Raw genomic sequence first — 22,851 nt, 5'->3', positions numbered from 1 at the left:
CACCAGCGGCCCCGAACCGCCTGGTGTTGCCACACAGCGCCCCATCCCACAGAGCTGGCATCTGTCGTGACCACCTCTCTGCGACACACAATCATCATACCCATGGACACACCCCTGGACAAATAGGTCCTGTCTCGCCATGGACTCAGGGCGCGAAGACACAGCCATGTCACCACGAGCCTGCGGTGCCTGTGAAGCCTGGGATCCAGGTTCCAGCTGTTGACCCACCTCTGCAAAGGGCGCAGCGAGAGCAGACCCAAGGGCACAACCCGAGTAACCGATGTCAGTTTGCCCAGCAGCTGCAAGAAGGCAACGTAAGGAAGGGCCCTGCCCAGCCTGAATCGACTCACCAGCTGGAGAATGTTGTCCACCCTCTGGACAGACGGGTAGGCCATCATGGAGGGAGAATCCAAACGCACTCCAAGAAAAGTGGTTGTCTGCGATGGAATCAGACAGCTCTTCTCCAAGTTCACCCGGAGGCCCAACCGGGACACATGAGCGAGCAGGCGACTCGTATCGTGAGAAGCCTGCTCTCGAGACGGGGCGCAAAGAAGCCAATCGTCGAGGTATGGCATAACCTTCATGCCACGGGCCTGCAGAGGAGAGAGGGCTGCCTTCACGCATCGAGTGAACACCCTCGGGGAAAGGGAGAGGCCGAACGGGAGCACACGGAACTGCCAGTGGCGACCCCGATAGGCAAACCTCAGAAAACGACGATGATCTGCCGCAACAGGTACATGAAAGTAGGCGTCCGTAAGGTCGATTGAGGTAAACCAGTCCCCCTTCGTCACGGCGCGAAGAACCTCTGCCGTCGTGAGCATGTGGAACGGCAGGACCTTTAAACACTGATTGAGACCCCTGAGGTCCAAATGGGACGAAATCCACCAGTCTTTTTCGGCACGAGGAAGTAGGTCGAATAGTAGCCTCTGGGTTGCCGCAGAGGATCCACCGCCTCGAGTGCACCCTTGGCCAGGAGGGCGGAAAGCTCCTGGTCCAAGGCCTGAGCTTTCACCGGGTCGGTGATGACGGTCTCCCTGACCCGGCGTGAGATGTGAGGCCGCCGTCGGAACTGTAGCCGGTATCCATGGGTCAGAGTGGCAACCACCCACGGATCCACAGCAAGAGCAGCCCAGTAACTGAGCTGCCGATGAGAAAAACGTCCGACGGCCGGCCCGGTGGAGTCACTTTCTCTCCCCAAGGCCCCTAGGGGCTCTGTGGGTGGGGCGGCCAAAGTCTGCGGCCCGGGAGTGCCTGGCTGGTTGACGGACCGGCCCACGAAAATCCCTCCTGGACCTCTGCTGCACCGCATGAGGCCGAAATCCACCAGGCCGATCACACCCCTGAGGCGGCGGCCGAATGCTGGGGCCAGCCGACGGGCGCCTCGGACCATGAGGAGGAGGGGGCATCCCCCTGCTGAGGCCTGAAAGCTGCTGCCTAGTCTGCCGCGCCTGAACAGAACGTTGCAGTGCATCCAAGGCAGCAGAACCGAATAACTCCCCTGGCACCACAGGAACATCACGGAGGGTCCTACGGCATGGTTCAGTCAACGTGGACTGAGCCAGCCAGACCTGTCGACGAGCCTGGACTAGAAAAGACATCACACGCCCAAGCTCCCTGGTCATCAACGCAAAGGCCTGAAGCGCTGCATCGCTAAAGCCAACAGCTGCATCAGCCCCACTGGCATCCTGAAGGGACCCAGAAAGGGCAAACATGAGGTGCGCCAAGGAATTGCCAAGGCGGCCAGCACGCGCTCCGGCATTATATGCTTTACAGAGGAAGCCATCCGTAATACGACATTGAGCCCGCGGGCACCGAACATCATCACGCAGGGCCTCGTCAGGGGACACGATGAGCGAGGCAACAGCAGGTTCGACTGCCGGCATGCGATCCAAGCCTGCCGTAACCGACTCGTGCATAGCTGCCAACACCCGACCATCGGCGGAGAGACGTGAAAAGGCCCTAGGGTCCCGCCAACAAGCATGCAACTCCCTGAGGTACTCCTCCGATGGAGGGACAGAAAAGGGGGTAGGGGCACGTCCGCGCCTGAAAAAAGCACTGCCAGGAGCGGACTCCGTCATCTGCGGGACATCCAGCTGCAACTGCCCCAAGGCCATACGCATGACGTCCTGCATGGAACTGCCACCAGAGCCACTAGCCGCACTCTGAGACGAAGAGCGTGAGCCGGTCTCCGAAGCGCGGGATGACTGTGCTTCTTCCTCCTCATGCCGAAAGTGAGAGGCAGAGGCAGCCAAAGACAGTACATCCTCCTCCACGGCCAACTCCGGCATAGGCGGGGAAGAGAACCCATCCATGGAAACATCCACCTTCTGAGGTGCCTGAAGAAGGGACTTCATCTCTGCCAATTCCGCAGACAAACGCTCAACCATCGTGGAAAGACCCTGGTCAGACTTAGCTCGCCTCTTCTTAGGAGGAGCTACGGAGGCTGCAGCCTCGGTCCTGCGCTTAGAGCGCCTAGCCGTGGCAACCTGCCCAGAAGGTGGAAGGTCACCGTCACGCTCTGGGCGTAACTGGGCCAGACGAGCAACCCTCACAGCATGGGGCATGTAGCTGCAGTTCATGCAGGGATCGCCCGACAGGGCCTCAGCCAGGTGATCATGCCCGAGGCAGGCAGGGCACCGGTCGTGCCCATCATCCGCCTGAAGCACAGCCCCGCAATCCGCACAACAGTGGGAGCTATCCATAGCGCCGCTGTCCCACCACAGGCAGACAGAAACCGACCACGATTGGGAGAGGGGGCGGAGAACGCAACCGTCACCAATCACAAGAAAAGCAACAAAGGAGCTGACACCGTCAGCTATGCCCAGAACAAAGGGCAAGGAAAAATCAAATCGGGAGAGGGGGCGAAAACGCAGCCGTCACCAACCAAACCCGGAGGGGCAACACGCAGCCCAATCCAGAACAGGAGGCTTGCTAAGATCGGGAGAGGGGGCGAAAACGCAGCCGTCACCAATCAAAGCAGCAAACGAAGTCAGGTGAATCCCACACAAAACTACAAACACAAGATCGGCTGAAACTGGGAGAGGGAGCGAGACGCTACCGTCACCAGTCACAGAGAGATGTTTTAATAACACAGACCAAGAATGGGCGAGGGGGCGTGAACGCCGCCGCGGACCAAATCCAAAAACTCGGAGAGGGGGCAAAAAAGGGCACCCGTCACCAATCAAAGCAAAAAACAAACCGGCCGAAAGGTTCGGCTAAAATTGGGAGAGGGGCGAGACGCAACCGTCACCAATTAAAGCCAAACGGCAAACTGAGAAAAGGCTAACACCGTTAGCGTAGCTCCAACAAACAGTAAAATCGAAGATCCGTCGCAGCCCTAGGAGGGCGACACACCGCTACTCCGGCCAACAGGCAATCGGGCTTCCAACGACGGCAAAAAGATCCAAAAGGCCGATGCCATGCAAAGCGAACCGCACGCGAGAAGAAAAGAGGAACAGAGCATCGGATGACGTCATGCTATATAGCCTCTGATTGATCATCCGATATGTCACAGGTGTGACTCTTTTGGCATTATTACGAACGGCGCATGCGCGAAGGGAACATTCAGTGCTTTCAGCACCGCCCTCTGGCGGTCAGTAGGGATGAAATAGAACTCTTTTCCAACATTTGACACGCGCTCAGTGTTGAACCGAAGAAGCTGTTCTGAATGTGAGCAGCCGGGTATAAATCTGACTCTGTGCCTCGCCTTGCACCGGACGGCAGCTTGCGTCATCACTGCCTTAAGAGTTTAACGAGGAGGTGAGGTTCAGGTGGGCCGACCAGCAGAAGATGTGTCCACGGCGGTGGATGGTTGTAATCCCCGTTAGCCCGTCTGAACTCAGAGGGCGTGACGGCGGCTGCATCCTGAACGCTGACTCAGGAGCATACATGTTTTCTGGCTGCGTGGAGCGGCTCCTCCTTGGCTCTGTTCTCCTAATTATTGTTTCCTGTTGAGTCAACACCCACACAACCACACACACACAAGTGCACACAGACACACACACACACAGACAGAGCTCTGTTTCTTATTAGACGGCTGTTAGCATCATGTCCCTGTGGCAGCTTTAATAACGTCAGGGGGTTTTCTACACCCAAAGTTTTCTTTGAAATGAAGAAAAAAGAAACTATTAAGTTCACTTGTTTCTCTCTTATTTCTCTCTCTGTATATTTCTCCTTCCTAATTTTATGTTCTAGATTTTTTATTCCAGTTTTGCACTTTTCAGATTGCGGGATCCTGAGTCTCGATTTGTTCCTCGATTCTCTTCTTCTCTCCTCAGGCCAGTTGATTTCAGACCGCGTCGACGAGATTAAAATCGCTTCAACAACGACTACATCACGCCGTACGGAAACACACTTTCCACCAAATCAGCCGGTGCCCAGTATGACGACAGCTACCTCGGTATTCACACACACTCACACACCCCTGATTAAGACGCTCCATGCTGCCAAAGGTTTTCGCTCACCCGTCCGAATGATCAAATTCAGGTGTTCCAATCACTGCTCTGGCCGCAGGTGTTTAAAATCAAGCAGGTATTTCACAGAGGAGTTGAGATTGGCTCAAAGACGGCTGCATATAGAGTGAGTTTCCATGGCGATGCGGTTGAATCCAAGTCTTGCATCACCACGTGCAACGCAAGGTTCCGGATGCAGTGCTCTAAAGCAAGCCATTAGGTCTGAAATCGGACTCATTGCAATGAATCAATGATTTGGTTAATCGTCAGCTAATTTAGTGATCAATTAACCGTTTCAACCATTTGCTGAGAGCAGTAATTAAGCCAAAACTGTACAAATATATATCTACATTTTACCTTAATAAAAAAAAATCCGTAAATGATTTTTGTTTTCAGGTTTTTAGCTTCCGGTTCAAATTCTGTAAAATCAATCTCCTATTTGGCACCTTTGTTGTTCATAGCTCTTAATCGTTTAGTCTAAAAAATAATGAACAGATCAGTTCTGCATTGTACTGATGTTAAATCTAGGTAAGTCAAGATTTTCACATGCTGATGTTGGAAGTGATTTTTGTAGCCAAAGGTCCGCTACAAAAGATGAAACTTAAGCTAAAGGAATGTTGTGTTATTGCATTTTAGGTAGTAAAATGTTTAACTTCTTATCTAAAACCCAAATTATTTGTTTATTTAATGCATTATTTAATGCATTTCTAATATTGCGTAAAAGAAAGACTCAAATGGTTTTATGAAAAATCTGCTGAACCTGTCGAGTTTTTCCATCCGATTAATTGATTAATCATCGCAATAATCGATCAATCCAGCAGACATGTCAGGGTTTGATCGTTTGCAGGGTAACAACACTTGCTTTCCGTGTCTATGAAGTGTATAGTTTGGTAGAAGGTCTCAGGATTCAGCTTCTTGGTTCCAGTGGAAGGAACTACTAAATGTACAGCACTTTATGAACCATTTCCTGCCTCCATCTTTGTGGGAGCAGTTTGGGACTCAGCCGCTTCCTGTTTCAACATGAACGCTTGTACCAGAACAAAGACAAGATCCTTAAATATGTGCATTAGCAAGCTTGATGTAGGGAAGCTTGACTTCTCCCAAGTCCAAAAAAATGGTGGCTGAATCCTTTGAGGTATTTACCGAAGGTTTTTGAAGTGATTTCTTTTGTCATTTCTGCCACATTGACATAAACGTTGCGACTTGAAGCCTAGAAGATCACAGGATCTGAATCTTTCCTGAGTGATTTCACGTCTCTGTCCAACAGGATACTCTGTGACAGTCGGGGATTTCAACGAGGATGGGAAGGAAGGTATGTCCACTGATTCCAACACTACCAACGCTTTTTTTGAGGATGCATCTGTTTATTTAGGTTTCTCCTCCCCCCCCTCATAAAACTCAATGACCTGAGGACTGTTTTTGAATGTTTACAAAAAGACATGAAGAGCTGAAACTGGGATAAGTTTGCCAATTGTTTGAAATGGAAGTCAATTCGATCTAGAATGTCGGTTCAGGGTCTCTTTGTGATGCTCAGGGTAAAATCAGTTTGTGGTTTTACTGGACTTTGCTTAAGATGTAAAATTCAAAGCAAAAATGTACAAAGGGACAGGAAAGCAACAACTTCATCTCACTGCTGCATATTTATGGAAACATTTTGATATATAAACAGAGAAAAACAATTGACAACACTGCCAAAACATTTTTACTAGCACCATATGTTATATTCTGAATTTATCCTCACTGCAGTGTCAGTGGGTGAAATGTTAATATCACAACAGACTAGAATGTGATATGAGTTTTGTTTGATGTGTCTGAAGTTGCTCACCAGCAAGATATCAGCCTTTGGATGGATACTCACTGCAGTAGATCCCCAAATGCTGCCCACATACAAATAACCGTGTCACACAAAGCACAGGAGTGATGAAAATGTAGATTTATCACAATTATTGTTGTCATAAAGACATTTACATGTGGTAATATTGTATTAAAAAAACACACATATATGTCTGTCACAAGAATATATTTTGCTGGACAATAAATTGTCCCAGAAATTATTGCGATAATTGATATTGTCATTTTGAGACTATTTTTAACTGATTTTACAATAAAGGCTTAATAATGCGAGTTTTTTTTTTTTTTTTTTAAAGATTACAAAAAACAAACTTCAATTTCTTGAGCCAGAAAACATTTTAAGCACCCAAAATAAGCAAACAAAATAACAAATACTTAAAATAGTATAGAGAGTCTATGCAAAAAATGGAAATAATAATAGTTCTCATTATCAGTGACTGGAGTACCGAGGGGGGACAAGGCACTGGGTTATGTAAGTGTCACAGGCCAAACTTGTTGCACTTAAGCTTCTGTCGCTCGTCTGTGATGTGAGACGTTTTTTTTCCTACATTCTAGATAAATTGCATATTGATTTAGTTGTTTTTATGCTACATTGCGCTCAGTCCACAAATGCCTCTAAATTCTTTTTTTTGCACATCTGACATGTGTTATGTTTTATAGTAATACATCTCATGCTATGCAGTGCCTAATTCATATAAGAATGTAAAACATATTCTTAAATGAATTATTATTAGTGTCTGTGCCTTTTTTTAAGTCTTAAATTTCTGCATCTAAAATGAAGGCCTTGAAATGTCTTAAATTCATTTAAAAAATATTTTTACTCACGGGTCTTAAATTTGTCTTGGCAGAACTAATTAAAGTCGGTTATTTTTCTGTCAGGCAAACGTTTTGAGTCCTATGCATTCTGTGACGGTGAGAGAGAGCAGTCGGTAATGCACAACTTTGCAGGGTTTCACAATTTTTTTTCAATCAAAGATGAAATGTTTGGAAAGCTGACATTTGAAACTGACTTCAGATTCTTTTGGTGATTCTATGTTAATCTAGTTGTGCTAACTGCACAGTCTGTGCCGATTTCTCTGTGCACCTCTGCTAATCAATGTGTCACATTCGCATATTATGGAAATAACAGCTGACTGTGGGTCTCATCAGTCTTTTAAGGAACTTGACTGAACCATTTCCCAGTTTCTGTCTCTATTTCCGCTTGTAGAATGTGTCTCGTCTTCTTGAAATAAACGAGAAGTTGGTTGTTGTTGTTTTTTTTATCATGCTCTTAAATTGCTCTTAAAGCTGCAGTTGCCTCAGATGTCGGCGGCTGAACAGTTTTCCTTAAAGTTGTTTCTCTGCTTTTAGCACATTTGGCGACGAGTACATGAGGATGATTAATAGTGCTAAGACCAACCTCCTGACTCTGATTGGTTGTTTTTGGTGCACTTCTTCAGGGAAGAGATGGAGGAGATTGATCTTTTCACAGATTATCTATCTCATAACAAATGTGTAAAAAAAACAAACATGTTTTAACAAAAGCCAAAAACTGCAGCTTTAGACCCACTTAACTATATGTTACATTATATGTAACTGTCATTTTAAAAAGGTTCAATCAGCAGACTAATTGATCAGATTTCGATTCAGCCAGTGTGATTCTCATCATGTTCTGCGTTGCTGCTTCAGGTGAACATCTTCAATGGGGCCAACATGGAGTCCATGATTAACTTCACCGGCTCGCAGGTAAGCTTCGTTCAATGACGCAAAGCACAGGCGGCGAGTTCTGACTGCGTTGATGTGTCATTTCCTATAATGCAGCTCTGCTCGGCGCCATCTAGAACGAGTGCGAACAACCGTCTCCTCTCACTGAGGCGCCGCTGTGCAAACCAGCAGGACTGAACCTAAATGCGGCGCAACGGAAACAGCCGCTTCGATTTGCCGCGTAATTGTTCGACTGAATGAATGAAATTACATGTTTAATGGCGTTAAAATCAGCTGCACTGCAAATGAGTTATGGCCGCACAGGCAAGAGGCAAGAAAGGGTCTCGAATTAAAATAGTTCTGTGGTATCTAGATCAGCTTTCAACCTGTATTCAGCTTGTGGTAAACCGTCAGCAAAAGCAGCCATGTAGTGACGTGGCTGCTGAGGAGGAGAAGCTCTGCTGCTCCACTGACTGACTGAATCTTCTCCTTTTCACAATCAGGCAGCTGATTTTATAACCTGTCGCAGAAATAAATTTTATACGGTGATAAATTGTTCCAGACGTTGTCGCAAACAAGCGATATTGTTGTTTTGAGACCATCTTCAAGTGATTTGATAGCACTGCCAAGAATCAATAAACTTTCAGTTGTAATGGACTTTTAACGCTGGAACTGGAAAACATTTTAAATTTGAAAAAACAAAAACAACCAATGCAGTGAATTGTGGAGTCAAAAGAAGGTTGAGACCAAAGCACCACTGAAGAGTTTTTTTCCGGTTTTTAGTAGAAAAAGAGACGGAAAAGAAAAATGATAAATCATGGCGGTTTTAATTTATCATGCGATTAACTGATTTATGGCTTATTTCTACATTTCTAATATTCTCCTGTTACAGCCTGATACTTCATGCACCTCCGTCGCCTATAATGTGGGGAAACCCAATTTGCTTAAAACCCCTCAGGTCGTTTTGGGTCGTGTTGACGCTGATTGAACTCTTGATGCTGGCGGCGGAGGGCAGCGGGTTGAAAGGACGGGAAGAGGAGGTTGTCATCAGCAGGGCTAATGACAGACTTCCTTTTTTTGCTCCTGTCCGTCCTAAATAACCCAACAACCTTTATGGTGTTGCCTCTCTCTGAACATCTTGTTTACGTCTGTGGCTCGATGACTTCTGTCCTTCATCACCACCCACGCTCCCGTAGAAAGCTCGCTGACCTTCTTCCCGGTTTCAAGGTCAGCTTTCCTACCTCTTCTTCTCTCTCTCTCTCTCTTGTGCAGATGGCTGCCTACTTTGGATATTCAGTGGCTGCCTCTGATGTTAACAGCGACGGGTAAGTGTGGTTTTCCTGCCTCGTCCTCTAACAACTGACATTTCCTGGCTGCGGCGTCAAAAACCACTCGAAGGCTTAATGTTGCACGCGTGTAAACCCCACGCCACCTCCTGCCTTGGCGGCGTTTAAGTGGAACCATTTGCTCCACTTAAACGCAGAGGTCACATTAAATGCACATCATTAAACGCAGAGGTCACATTAAATGCACATCATTAAACGCAGAGGTCACATTAAATGCACATCATTAAACGCAGAGGTCACATTAAATGCACATCATTAAACGCAGAGGTCACATTTGAAGTGTTTATGGCTCTGCTTATTTAGAGCCTGTGAAAAGAATCGATTAATTCACTCAGAAACGTGTTGCGTCGCATCTCAACAAGGGCAACATTTATTGACACCTGTGCCAAACACTTCAACACCAATGTCTTCCTGTTTCCTTTGGATATGCATATGATCAGGCACGTCTTTTAGATGCTCTTCAAGATTGGAGCATCGTGTGAAAATGCCGTTATGTAAAGCAGACATCTGCACTCACCTAAACCTGCTAATGAAATGCTGTGACATGTCGCGGGTGACCTTTGCTCCGCATGTAAAAACAACTGGGGGATTTAGGTTTTCTGAAAACTATAAAAACCTGACATGGGCTGCATTCCCGTTACAAATCTTTGTCTATAGTCGAATGTCAAAAACACAATTTCACAATTGTGAGGCTTTTGTCAGATGTGAAATAAAATTAAAATCGCACGTGAATAAGCTTGTTCACGTGGTAAGTCGTTTCTATCGTAGTGACATTCGGTTGTCAATCACATCACTCATGATGCGAAAGAAATCTTTCTGTTCCAGTTTTGCCAGATGCTTCTATTCCTACACGGCTAAAAAAACAAAAACCCACCTCATCTAAGTAAAAAAAGCTTTGTGAGTCTCTTCTAAATGGCTGTTTCTGTTAAGCAAATATATATTTTGTCATTTCAATTTGCTCAATTCTGCAGTTAATGGAAACGTAACTTGTGTCCGATGGAGTCTCTTGATTCTCTCCTAATCTGTAACAAACAAAGCTGGGAGAGGACATGTTTATCTTGCCTGCCATTGGTGATTTGCAACCCTTACTGCTAGCTAAAGAGCGCTAATAAACCGTTAACGTGCTGTTCACGCAGGAAACTCATTCTGTGAGTGTCGGGTTCTGAGGGTGTCTTATTTCAGTGAGTTTTACTGTGAAGTGAGCAGTGAGGACCAGACGAGACGGTTGGTTCTTATTTCCGTGGTGTCTGGGTTTCAGGTTTGTGGACGTGCTGATCGGAGCTCCCCTCTTCATGGACCGAGGCTCGGATGGGAAACTGAGGGAGGTGGGACAGGTAGGAAACACACCCATCAACACCCCCCGCCCCCATGCAAACACACACACACACACACACAATCACATCATTCACTGAATGTGCACACGTAGCAAAGCAGCTGGAGAAGATCAAGCTAAATCACTGTCAACACAGTAAATGTTTTATCCACACCAGTGAAAAAAAATGAAAAGATTTTTAAACAACCCCACCCTGAATACTTGTGCTGTCATGACGACACAGATGTTTAAAAGCATTTCACATGTGACGGTTCACCTCTACAGAGATCCTTCTCTGAATATGTCCAGATTGTATTTTGTTCATATTCTGCATCAAATGCTCTCAAACTATCACCAGATGAACCCAATGTTACAGCATGTTATCTTTTGAAATACATCTGTAATAATAAAATGGCAATGAGAGTGATCCATCATTTAAATACATTTTATTTGGAAGCTATTAAATGATATTGTAGATTTTGTTTAAAGTTTTTGTCAAAATACTGTGAAATATAAGAGCGGAAATGAGTAGTCGGTGTAGGATTGATCCAGCAGACAGAACGTGTAATTGGTTGCTGCGTGTCCCCCAGGTGTCCGTTTACCTGAGCCGAGGCGGCTTCTCCTTCCAGCCGCCGCAGCTGCTGACCGGAGCGGAGGTTTACGCCAGATACGGCTCGGCCATCGCAGCGGGGGAACCTGGACAGGGACGGGTACAAAGGTTAGACCAGATTTACTATGAAGCACGGCACACAGCCGTCAGGCGCATGGAGAAAATTCAGATGGGAAAAATAGAGCTGGAGCTTTCAGAATTCAAAAGATCAGAAAAAGGTTGATGGGGATTCTGTGACTACATGGATGAAATCACACAAAAACACTATTTTTTATTACATGCCATCCCACAGCCGCTGTAGAATAACTCCGTTAACTCAATCAAACTTGGACATGTAGATATTGTTAATTTCGTGCTGTGCTCCACAGCAAAGGAGAAAACCGTTAAAGTACAACTGAAAACTACTTCTTTCTCGCTCTCTGGATCAGCACATGTGCAAGCAGTGCTGACCGCACGTCACTGTGCACCACACTACAAGGAGAAGACCACTACCAGGTGGAATAATTGCTGCCAGTATGTAAGGAAGCTATTTCAAGATTATGAGATGGAGAGGAACTTATTATAGAAACAGGGAGGAAATCACAAGCAATATGAACACTAAAAATGACGTATTGAACAATTATTCCGAATAAAATTTGAACTAATGACATAGAATTTCATGTGTAAAAATTTTAATTAGATTTATTTATTTTTTTTGTAACACAAAGGTTCTGGTTTCTGGTACTTCTGCTAGCGACAGCCACAAACAACGATAGACGACGAAGCCGTTACTCTCGCCCCACTGCCGCGTTGCTGCTCCTTTAAAAAAAACAATCTGATTAGATGCTGGAAAAGAGTACTGCTGTGCTAAAGGAGCTAGCCTGGCAGCGAAGGTTTTTAAGACTAAATTAGCTTCTCAATGCTAAACATATAAGAACCAGCACAAATGACCCCAATTCTCCTTTTTGAAGCAACTTTTCAAAGTAGTTCTATGAATGAACCAGGGCTCCTGAAACACAGGAACAGCTAAATGAGTCTAACCAGACTTGGTACCAATTTGAATAATCTGAATAACATATTAAAAATAACTAATATCTTTGTTGTTTAGTTCATGTGAATATTTATTCAGTAATTTAGCAGAAAAAACTGTTTTTGAATTGGACATATGTCGATATATATCACTTTCGATTGAAATTAATGAATTACTTGCAGACTCTGCATCGCTTCTAATGAGGTAATTATTTTGATACTTTCTTGAAATTGCTCAAGGAAAATTTCAAAAAAAAACTAGAAACTGATTTTAATTTAGACCCTGAAACCAAGATTTGCACGTCAAACAGCTGAACCAGTGCTGCAGTCGTCAGTTTCCCTGACGCTTCGTCTTGAGCAGACTCTGATCCCAATGTCTCCCTCCTCAGACGTGGCCATCTCTGCTCCCTACGGAGGTCCGGACCACAACGGCCTGGTCTACATCCACAACGGCCAGGCCTCGGGGATCGACTCCACAGCCTCTCAGGTAAACCTTCAACCGTTGTCTTCAGACGCGAGCTCATTTCACAGCATGAGACGAGGGTCAAAGTTGACCCGCCCTCGTCACACTTACTCCGTCCTATCCTGTGAAACTGAGTTTGATCAGCGTTTCTGTTGTAGTAGCACCAAATTAGCTACAGACCTTCACAATAAGAGGCTTAACAATGAATTATTGGATTTTTTTTTTCCCGCAATAGGATTATGACTCTCAGAATCAGCTTCTGCTGTCATTGTTGTCACATTTATTTTAAATGGACAAAATAAAAACAATTAAAAAAAAATAAAACAAATGTATAAAAATTCCAGATTCAAAATCTCTTCATTTTTTCCGACTTCCCTGCCCTCAGGTCCTGCAGGGTAAATGGGCGTCCAGCTACATGCCTGCTAGCTTTGGCTATTCCATGACAGGAAGTACAGACATAGACCAGAACGGATATCCAGGTAAACTTTACTCACACCAACACTTTTCTAAACAGATCCATTTAAGGCTTTTTATCACTCTGCTGGGAATAAAACCGAACCGTGGTTGCGTCCAACAGATTTGGTAGTTGGAGCGTTTGGAGCGGACAAGGCTGTTTTATACAGGTAATCCCATCTAACTCTCGTCTGTGTGTGTGTGTGTGTGTGTGTGTGTGTGTGTGTGTGTGTGTGTGTGTGCGTGGTGTGTGTGTGTGTGGGGATGGGGGTGGGTGAGTGCGTGTGTGTGTGTGTGTGTGTGTGTGTGATCCCCTGCTGATGCCTCTGCCTGAAAGGGAGAAGTTTAATGATCGAGGCCACCTCTGATATCAAAGAATACTGTTTTTCATTCACTTCACTCCTACTTGCTTTACAGAAGCTACAAATACAGAGGAGCATTCACATGATGCTTTGTACATCCTCCTTCATGTTAAAACACATTAACCCTTCTTAATCTGTGCAAAACACTTTCAGAGCACAAACTATGTTCCTCTATTCAATCACTTCAAGTCTTAGTCATACGTAGTGGACGTCCTATAACAGACTGAAGTAAGCGTGGGCGATTTGGACTTTCAGTTTTATCGTGATATTTTGTGACGATATTGTGATGGCGATACAAGTGACGATTTATTAAAGTTTCAGGTAATTGCATTGTTGTGTGTCACAGCAATTGTAAATGCAATCACAAATGCTGCCCTTGAAAAAGATTCCCATTTGTCAAATATTTCTTTAGGATAAAAGTCGCATAAAAAGTGTGATTTGTACCACTAAACACAAATTCATATTTCTTTATGCTTTTATTGGACAGACAGTGGGGGAAAATAGTAAAACTAACAGCGCTGACAGTCTTAAACATAATTAATGGTAAATTATCGTGACCAGGATAAATCTAGATTATCGTGCCAATAAATGTATTACAATAAACGATGCGATAAACGCCAGTCTGTGTTTGTGTGCATCAGAGCTCGTCCAGTGATCAGTGTGAACGCTACGTTAGACATAAGCCCCCAGATCATCAACCCAGAGGAGAAGAGCTGCACCATTCCTCAAACCAACACGCAGGTGTCGTGGTGAGTGCTCAGATCTCGGATGAATTGTCCGTTTTCATCCTGACATTGCACATTTTCTACTATTATGTCTGTTAGCTAAATTCTTCTGAAAGTTTAGGGGTTTTAAGCAAACCCTTAGCTTTACTGAAAGTTGACTCCAGTCGTGTCAGCGTGGCTGATTTTCACTGAGTTTAGTTTGTTTTGCTTCACAGTTTTAAAGTGAAGTACTGTCTGGCAGCCGGCGGGTTTGGAGCTCCGTCCTCTCTGAGTGAGTGAACCGGCTGCAACCGTTTATGGTTACAGTCAATAACCTAAGACTGTGGATCAACTATTTCACAAATTCAGTTCCAAAAGTGAAAGTTCTTCTTGTTATTATGCAGTGGGTGATTATTGCTTACAGCTAGTGAAAGCATAAAATTCAGTTTCGACTGCATCTTTACATCTGACCAAAAACACTTTAAACATTCTTTAACACAGAATGTTCTGGCCAAGTGTAGATCTACTAAATTCGCTTTCCAAATTTCCAGGTCACGTTTCCATCTGTGTTCTTTTTTTAAAGTATGTTTTCAAGTACAGCGTAGGAAAATGTTAATGAAAGAAAGTTTAAGGTAGCTTTTTATTTTCCTGTGTTCGTTGAGTTTCTGACAGCTGGTAGCAACAAGTGGGGGAGGGGAGCTCTACACTACTTTCCACAGTCATTGTCACTTGTTTTATTCATATCGAAGGAGTACTGCGATAGAAAGTGTTCCCTTCTCCTGACCATGTTCCTACTTCCTGCCGCAGGTTTTCGTGTGGACCTCACGCTGGACCGCCTGAAGCAGAAGGAGGCGACCAAACGCGCCCTCTTCCTCCACAGTGCCACCTATCAGTATTCTAAGAACATGACGGTGAACAGCAACAGACGGCTGGCCTGCGAGGAGCAGGAAGTCTATTTAAGGGTGAGGAAGTCATAGACCCAGGGTCACCAACCGATTACTTCACGGGTACAGAGTAACACGAAGGGCTACTTGTTTGATACGGACATACATTTTCTTGGCTCAGCCTTTATAACAATAATATATATACATACATACAAGTGACTCAGAGTTTGGATTGTTGCAGCAGAAGCTGTACAGCTGTGATTTTCCTTTAGATAAAAAAAGAAAAGTTATTGTATTTTTTTATTATCCAGTCCTCTTTACTATTAACAAAATTGTGGAGAGAAGAAAAAGATGTTTTGTGCTAAAACATTTTGTACGTAGCGCACATCAGTGTGAGTCTGTAGGGGTCGAAGGGCACGCCAAAGCCTAAATCTTACTTACTTTTTCTGTGAGGTAAAAATGATGAGCGGAGTTTGAACCTCCTGTTGTTCTGACATCCCGCTTTTTACAGTGTGCAAGAGCGCACCTCTCCAACACTCATCATGTGGGCGTCGCACCTTTTTTTTTCTTTTTACACAAACGATGCTAAATAATAGACATGGAAGCGAAGCGACCCTGTGAACCACGGAAAGAGGAGGATATGGATTCCCAGGTTTTGTGGTGTCAGACGTCCAAAGGAGGAGAAGGTGAAGCAACAATGTTTGCTTTATTTTCACTCTTTTGGGGAACGTTTCGACTAGATTAAATTATTTAACCCACCTTGGAAATGGTCTCACAACAACATTCAGCTCATCGCGACAATCCTGGAACAATTTATTTTCCAGCAAAATTTGTTACAGTGACGGGCCCACATGCAAAGTTGAGAACTTTCAGTTCTTCATGATGGGCGGGTCCAGCTTTCTACCGTCAGTCGGCTTCTTGCCATCACAGCCTCCCTTTCCCTTTTACGTTCTGTTCCTTCAGAAGTGGATTTGTTACTGCAACTCTTCGAAGGCCTGTGTGATGCCTTATTTGCACACATGGTGAGTGAGAGATTGCGCTATCATTACGGATTACATCAATGTTCAGCTATGTAAAAGGGCCTTGAATTATTACTCATACCCCTTTGGTTTTATGGGACAGAGAATGGAATGAAAACTAATTTTTATTTATTTATTTTTAAATAAAAACATGAATAGTTCCCATTTGTTTTTAACTCTCTTTTCATGTTCTTGTTCATAAAATCCAGTGCAGCCCAGTGTTTGTGGAGGCCACCTACTTCCACCTGTATTTCATTTAATGTCTGTATAAATCCAGATGTTCTGGGAAGCAGGAGAACAAGAAACACGTCAGATACATTCAGAGAGCAAAGTGTGAGGAGATTGATGCAGGATTAGGTGTGGGGAGGGAACTGTTTTAATCCAAGGAGGAAAAAGTCTTCAATTTGACTTTGTGAAACCTGCATCTGCAGGTTTAAATGCTCATAATTATTCTGCACATATTAGTCATCCACCTGTGTGACCTCATCTGAAAGTGTAAAGAGAGGCTGGGAAAGGCAAGAGTTTAAAAAACGGACAAAAAGTACCGAATATTTTCGTAAAATGAAGCTGAAAAAAGTCGACCTGAAGCTGCACATCTGATTCCCTTCTCCTTATCACCCAGGACGACCGCGAGTTTCGGGATAAGATCACTCCCATCTCCGTGGCGATGGAGTACAGTCTGGACTACCAGCTGGCTGCAGATCAGACCGGACTGCTGCCCATCGTCAACATCTGGGCACCAACTAACGTCACCAAGCAGGTACTCACTGCAGTTGGGGTTGGGGTCTTTTCCTCTGTGTCAGGGGTGTCCAGAGTTTTTTTTTTGTTTGTTTGTTTGTTGTGTGGCCCCCTGTTGCAGATCAACAATGATTCAGATGTGTCTCGACCAAAAACTAAGTTGCAAAATCACAACTTTATTATCATAATACAACAACTTTATTCTCGTAAGTTTATGATTTTATTCACATTCAATTCAGTTCAAAAATACTTTATTGATCCCAAAGAGAAATTTACAGTTTAGATGCTGTTTTTATAATATTATAAACTTTACCCTCATGGTTTCATCTTATTTTCTTTGTGTGCCTCCAGTACTCCATTGTGCTTTTAATACAGAAAACCTAAGAAAATAAAGTATTTTTGCAGGAAAATGCTCTTCCTTCAAAAATATTTTTTTTTCTATTAAAAAAGACCTAAAATTAGATTACATTTTTTTTGTCTTCTTTTTCTTCTTCTTTTTTTTAAATTTGATCGACCTGCGAGACTTTTGACTCCACCATCTTGGCTCACGTGTCAAAAGTGCCACTGTTGCTATGATAACTTAAACAGAGAAGTTAAATCGGCACCATGTTAGCACAGAGCTAAACTCTGAATGAAGCCCATAGTGTTGTCTGGACTGTGAATAAGACACTATAGAAAAAGTAAATCTCCCTCTAGTGGCTGTTCTTGGTCCTGAAGCACTCAGGCTGGTCACTCTGACAGTCGGTCTGATTTTCTGTTCTCTCCTCTTCTCCGTTTTGTGCAAGGCTCACATTCTGCTGGACTGTGGCGAAGACAACATCTGCAAACCCGACCTCAAGCTGTCGGTGAAGAGGTCGGTGCAGCGAAGTCCATTTAAATGAAACCAATCATGGAGAGATAACGGCGTTAGAGAGTTATTGGAGGTTGTAACTGTCCATGTCCTCTGATTGGCCGCAGCGACCGGGAGAAGATCTACATCGGCGACGACAACGCCCTCACCCTGATGGTCACGGCTGAGAACAAGGGCGAGGGCGCCTACGAGGCCGAGCTGCACGTCTACCCGCCTCAACAGGCCGACTTCACCGGGGTGGTCCGCAGTCAGGTAGACCTGGTTTTCCATCCACAGCGAACGCCAAAAAAGACGCATAAAACACAAAGGATTATCTTTGAGGTCTCCAAGTAATCCTTGTCTTCAAGCACATGGATTAACGACGGAACCTGCAGAACTCATGATCTGATAAAGAACTCTTTAGTTCTGTTTGATTTCCTCTGCTTGGGAGCCAAAATATTAATATGCTGGTAACGACTCACCTGACAGAGGAAGTCGTCAGAAAACTACAAAGCTCGCTGTGGATCAGTGTTTCCCTGTTAGTGTCTTTAAATCTGTCATCTACATTCCAACCCTATGAACTAAACAAACTCTTTTTTTTTATTTCCAACGAAGTACTGACCAGGAAGGTATTACTAGTAATTGAATTTTTGTTTGGGTTTGGAAGATTATGTAATCTTCTTCAACGAGTGTGTTTTTAAAGTTTCTTTCTGTTTGGATTTTGAATTCAGAAATACATTTTTAAAAATCCAACAGGAGGAACGTTGTGAAGGCTTGCTTTGATGTAAGTTTTAACAGCTATTACTTAATAGAAAAAATTAATTTTTTAACACATCATCAAAATGTCAGTAGCAGGACTTCGAGACGATCGTTCAAACAGCCGTGTGCGTTTGCTCGCGTCAGATCCTAGTAACTCATCTGCTTTTCTCGTTAAAACAACTTTTTTTTCTCTTAATTTTAAGACTTTTTTTCTTCTTAAAATTGCATCTTGTGCGCCAGCGTTGCGACGATGCTCTCAAACATCAGCAAAAACGTCCCCAGCCTGGCCCTGATGCGCCCAGAAGGCCGGGATGATTTAAATAAACGCCACCTTCTGATGATTTCTTTCTGTCATTTTTGTTTTAGCAAAGAAAACGAGCATAAAAAAATAAATAAATACTCCATTCAAATCAGAAATTGGATCTGGCCAAAAAAAAAAAAAGACAGAACTTCTGTTTGTTTATTATCTAAGATCTGATCCATTATCACTGGTCATATGTGTGCGATGATGATGTTGTGACGTTCCTTCCTGCCTGTTCTTCCACAGACTCTCTCTCGGCTCTCCTGTGCTTACAAGAAGGAGAACGAGACCAAGATGGTGGTGTGTGACCTGGGAAACCCCATGAAGAAAGACACTACGGTCAGTCGGAGGCAACGCAGCGAAGCCAACACTCGGCATCTTTAAAAACATTGCAGAGTAAATTACTTATAGCCTTCTCGGAAAATACTCGTCATCTTGAACCTTGTCATATTTTGTCCCAATAAATTCCATTTAAATCTGTTGTTGTAAAGTGACAAAAAGCTGCAATACTTTTGGGAGACTTTCTCATTGTTTTAAAATATTTTAGAAAGTATCCTGAGATGTTTTGTGTGTGTGTTTTTTCTCTCCCCGGTCTCTCATTGGTCCTCGGCTCCTGTTCTGTTGCCTCATTGGCCAGATCCTGGCGGAGTTGGGATTCAGCGTACACCAGCTGTCTGAGGAGGACACCTCCATCAAATTCGACCTCCAGATTGTCAGGTACCTCCCCTCATCCCCAGTTTTAACTGGAACGAGAGCAGCTCCACCTGCTGGCTGAGCGAGGAAATAGTTTGGTTACATAGGGAACAGTGAACACGAATCTGGATGTTTGCTTCCTTAAAGAAGCCAACAAGTAATTCGGTAGGAGGCTGATTTTGTTAGTCAGGACTCGTCTAAATACCAGAAAGGATGAAAGTGAGAGAATGCATCGCCCCCCCGGCGCTCGCCTGAGTGTTTGTGTTTCTGTGGGAGAGAAAGCGGAGGGAGGAGGGGGGGAACTGAACTATGTTAATGAGAGGTTTGAGCTGGATTTGGTTTCACTCCTCCTCGCCTCTCTGCTTCACTTCCTCGACTTTAAAAGTGTGAGCTTAAAGCAACTTCCATCTGGAGCTGCCGCACAGCTGTGTTGCTTTACAATAAGGCAACGTCGACGTGCCGCATTTTCCAGACTGACAAAATGCCACATGAAGATGGGGAACAAGAAAACGTTGCTTATATAAAGACGTTAGTCATTGTAAATCCCCAGATATGATTCGATGAAACTTTGCTTTTCAGACAGTTATGTTCAAACCTCGGTTTATTTCTGTCAGAATAAATTAATATTCAGTGCATCAGTCAAAAAAATGTCATAAAAAGGGAGAAAATAAAAAGTTCCAGGACCAACCAAACTATGGAGAAACTTAAATGTTTCCTCTTTTTTTAAAGTTATTACAAACATCATTGTTTTATTAGCCAATTTAAAAATAAGAAAAAAAAAAACACGTATAATTAGTGAAGTGTTGATTTGATTTTTAAAACGCCTGAAATAAAAAATTGCAGCCTGCCTTTTGTTTAGTTCCACTTTTATTTTGGCGATTCATCTCATCACCTCCAGTCTGGAAAAACATGTTGTTCACATTAAAGTGAATCTTCCAGAGCTGCATATCATCCATCTGTTCCTATATTTATACCATTGTGAGTTTTTTTTGTTGTTGTTTTTTTCTCTCATTTCTAATTCGCGGAGGTGACTGAAGTTGTCGTTGTGTTTCAGCTCTAACCAGTTTCAGAACAGGAGTCCCCGAGTGTCCAGCGTCACGCAGCTGGACATCCTGGCTAAAGCCTCCATCAGAGGGTAACGCACAGATTCAGCTTCCTTTCCACACCCTGATTTATTCTTCTCAAATAAACAATTTGATCTTTTTTCTTGTTTCTTCGTCGGAAGTAGAGCGGGAACAAACCGGGCAGTCAGACTTGCCCCGAGTTGTTCCCACTGTCTGCTCTTGCATGTGGGGACGTAACCGTGGAAACCGTGTGTGTTGCTCCCCCAGGTCGTCGTCTCCCTCTCAGGTTCTGCTGCCCATCGCCAACTGGAAGCCCAAAAACCCCCCGGTGCTCGGAGACGACATTGGGCCGCAGATTCTTCACGTTTACGAGGTACAAAAACGCAAATAAATAGTTAAATGAAGTTAAATGCGTTTCTGTTCCTTAGCTCTTTTTTTTCTTTCTTTCTTTTTTTACTTTAAATGTTCAGCAACACACATTTAATTGTGGGAAAATGGCAGCTGGAGTGGAGCTTTTTAGTTCATTTTCTTGTATTTGCTGCTTCTGTTTCTGTTTGCCGTCAGCATTTAAAGTAGCACAGTGGACTGTCCAGAACCTTTTGCTCTTTTAATTATGTTACTTTGTGCATTTAAGGTCACAAAGTGCACGTTTTATGCTGCATCGCTGTTGGTTTTGCAGGAATTCTTGAATTTTTGAATATGAAATCTAGGGATGCACGGATCGCAGTTTTCTGGCTGATCATCGATCTCTCAGAAACCTGCTGGAGGATTTTGAACAGTTTGATGAAAAATCACTAAATATGATGACGAAAAAGTCCACTGTGGCCGCTGCAGTGGCTCTGACCTCACGCTGACAGAGTGATGCTCTTTCAGCTGCTGAACAACGGGCCCAGCACGTTCAGCAAGGCGTCGCTGGAGGTGGAATGGCCGTATCACTTCAGGAACGGCTCTCTGCTCTACATCACCAGCTTTGAGACCGAGGGGCCCATCAACTGCACCACGGACGTGGAGATCAACCCGCTCAACGTCTCCGTAAGACGCCGGAAACGGTTTCCTTCTTTGTTCCTGCTCTTTTCTACCCATAAGGAGAATTAAAGTGTCTTTACAGCTTTCTCCCTTGGAAGGAGGAAACTGTGAAAAGCTCTGTTTCATAGTCTTGTTGAAAAGTTTTCAGTGATTAAGCTTGAAAAGTAAAACTCGTTTATTCATTACACAGCGTTGATCTGTGTCCGTGAATCTCGTTGATTTGCAACATTTGCAGCAAAAAGCTGCATTTTTTTCGGAAACGTGTCTGTAGGTGAAGGATGTTTGATGCTAGACGGTGAGGATGAAGAGTGCTGCCATGACAATTATCTAGCAGAATGCTGGCGAACCACAGAAGACGCTGGTCCTTCAGAACGCTGTAAAAAACACGATGATGGAAAGTCATCAGGTGTTCACACATCTCTGAAAAATCTTAAATTCATGCATCTAAATTAAAGTAAAATGTCAAATTCATTTTAAAAAATATAGGTTGGCCTTAAACATGTCAATCTCAGGTCTTACATTTTGACGCAGCAGGACTATTTAATCTCGTGTGCTATGCAGTTTTTTTTGTTATTATGATACGTTTCTGTCAGGTGAATGTTTGAGCCTAAAGCAACATTTTAGTTGCGTTCTGCGACTCGAGGCTGTTGAAGCTACGGCCAACTAGCTACTGATAATCCCTTGCTAGCCAGCTAGCCTTTTTGCGCAAGTGTAAATTTATTGGCAGTTTGCTGGACGACGTTTGCCTTCGCCTCAGTTGCCAACCTGTACGATTACACCTTCCTTCTGTGGAAAAAAGTCTAGCGCTACAATATAATACCTTTTTTTTTTTACCTTTCTGTCGCGATACAGATCTTGAATTTCAATCATGCTGGTCTTAAAAAGTCTTAGATTTAAGTTGGTGAAACCTGTGTAAACCCTGCATCGGTTTAGTATCCACAGCAACTGCTGACGTACTGCTTTTTGATTCGTCTCACTCGGCGTTCAGTTGGGGTCACAGGTCGTGCCACTAAATTCCCAGTAAATGTGGTTTCTGTGCCGTTCAGAACCCGCTGGGGACCCAGAAGAACACCAGCGTCGTCAGGGACCGAGAGATGGAGGGAGGAAACCCGAGACGTGTGAGGAAGAGAGACCTGGAGGCCAGAGAGACGCAAAACGACTTGCAGATACTGGTACACACACGCACACGCACACACACACACGCACACACACACACGCACACACACACACAGCACAGACTATTTTTATTCCTCACAATCTTCTTATTTTCTCTTTCATTCCGAGTTTCCTGAATT

The 22,851-nt window shown here is 44.1% G+C and overlaps 1 protein-coding gene across 1 annotated transcript in view; it reads left to right on the top strand.

The window, feature by feature from the left end:
• The window catches only part of LOC129379190 (integrin alpha-V-like), a 47,413-nt gene that overhangs the window by 18,885 nt on the left and 5,677 nt on the right, over positions 1 to 22,851 (top strand). Inside the window, 24 exon segments of the mRNA XM_055059839.1 lie at positions 4,278 to 4,307; positions 4,310 to 4,399; positions 5,719 to 5,763; positions 6,737 to 6,774; positions 7,971 to 8,027; positions 9,258 to 9,310; positions 10,590 to 10,665; positions 11,234 to 11,331; positions 11,333 to 11,361; positions 12,651 to 12,748; positions 13,110 to 13,203; positions 13,302 to 13,347; positions 14,181 to 14,288; positions 14,480 to 14,535; positions 15,051 to 15,205; positions 16,769 to 16,906; positions 17,670 to 17,737; positions 17,842 to 17,986; positions 19,020 to 19,112; positions 19,411 to 19,490; positions 20,521 to 20,601; positions 20,798 to 20,903; positions 21,404 to 21,562; positions 22,603 to 22,728. Coding sequence (XP_054915814.1) covers positions 4,278 to 4,307; positions 4,310 to 4,399; positions 5,719 to 5,763; positions 6,737 to 6,774; positions 7,971 to 8,027; positions 9,258 to 9,310; positions 10,590 to 10,665; positions 11,234 to 11,331; positions 11,333 to 11,361; positions 12,651 to 12,748; positions 13,110 to 13,203; positions 13,302 to 13,347; positions 14,181 to 14,288; positions 14,480 to 14,535; positions 15,051 to 15,205; positions 16,769 to 16,906; positions 17,670 to 17,737; positions 17,842 to 17,986; positions 19,020 to 19,112; positions 19,411 to 19,490; positions 20,521 to 20,601; positions 20,798 to 20,903; positions 21,404 to 21,562; positions 22,603 to 22,728 — 2,069 coding nt within the window.

This window comes from Poeciliopsis prolifica, unplaced genomic scaffold (assembly GCF_027474105.1).
Source record: "Poeciliopsis prolifica strain line A6 unplaced genomic scaffold, Auburn_PproV2 SCAFFOLD056, whole genome shotgun sequence".
NCBI lineage: Eukaryota > Metazoa > Chordata > Actinopteri > Cyprinodontiformes > Poeciliidae > Poeciliopsis > Poeciliopsis prolifica.
This window is presented reverse-complemented; position numbering and strand designations above follow the sequence as displayed.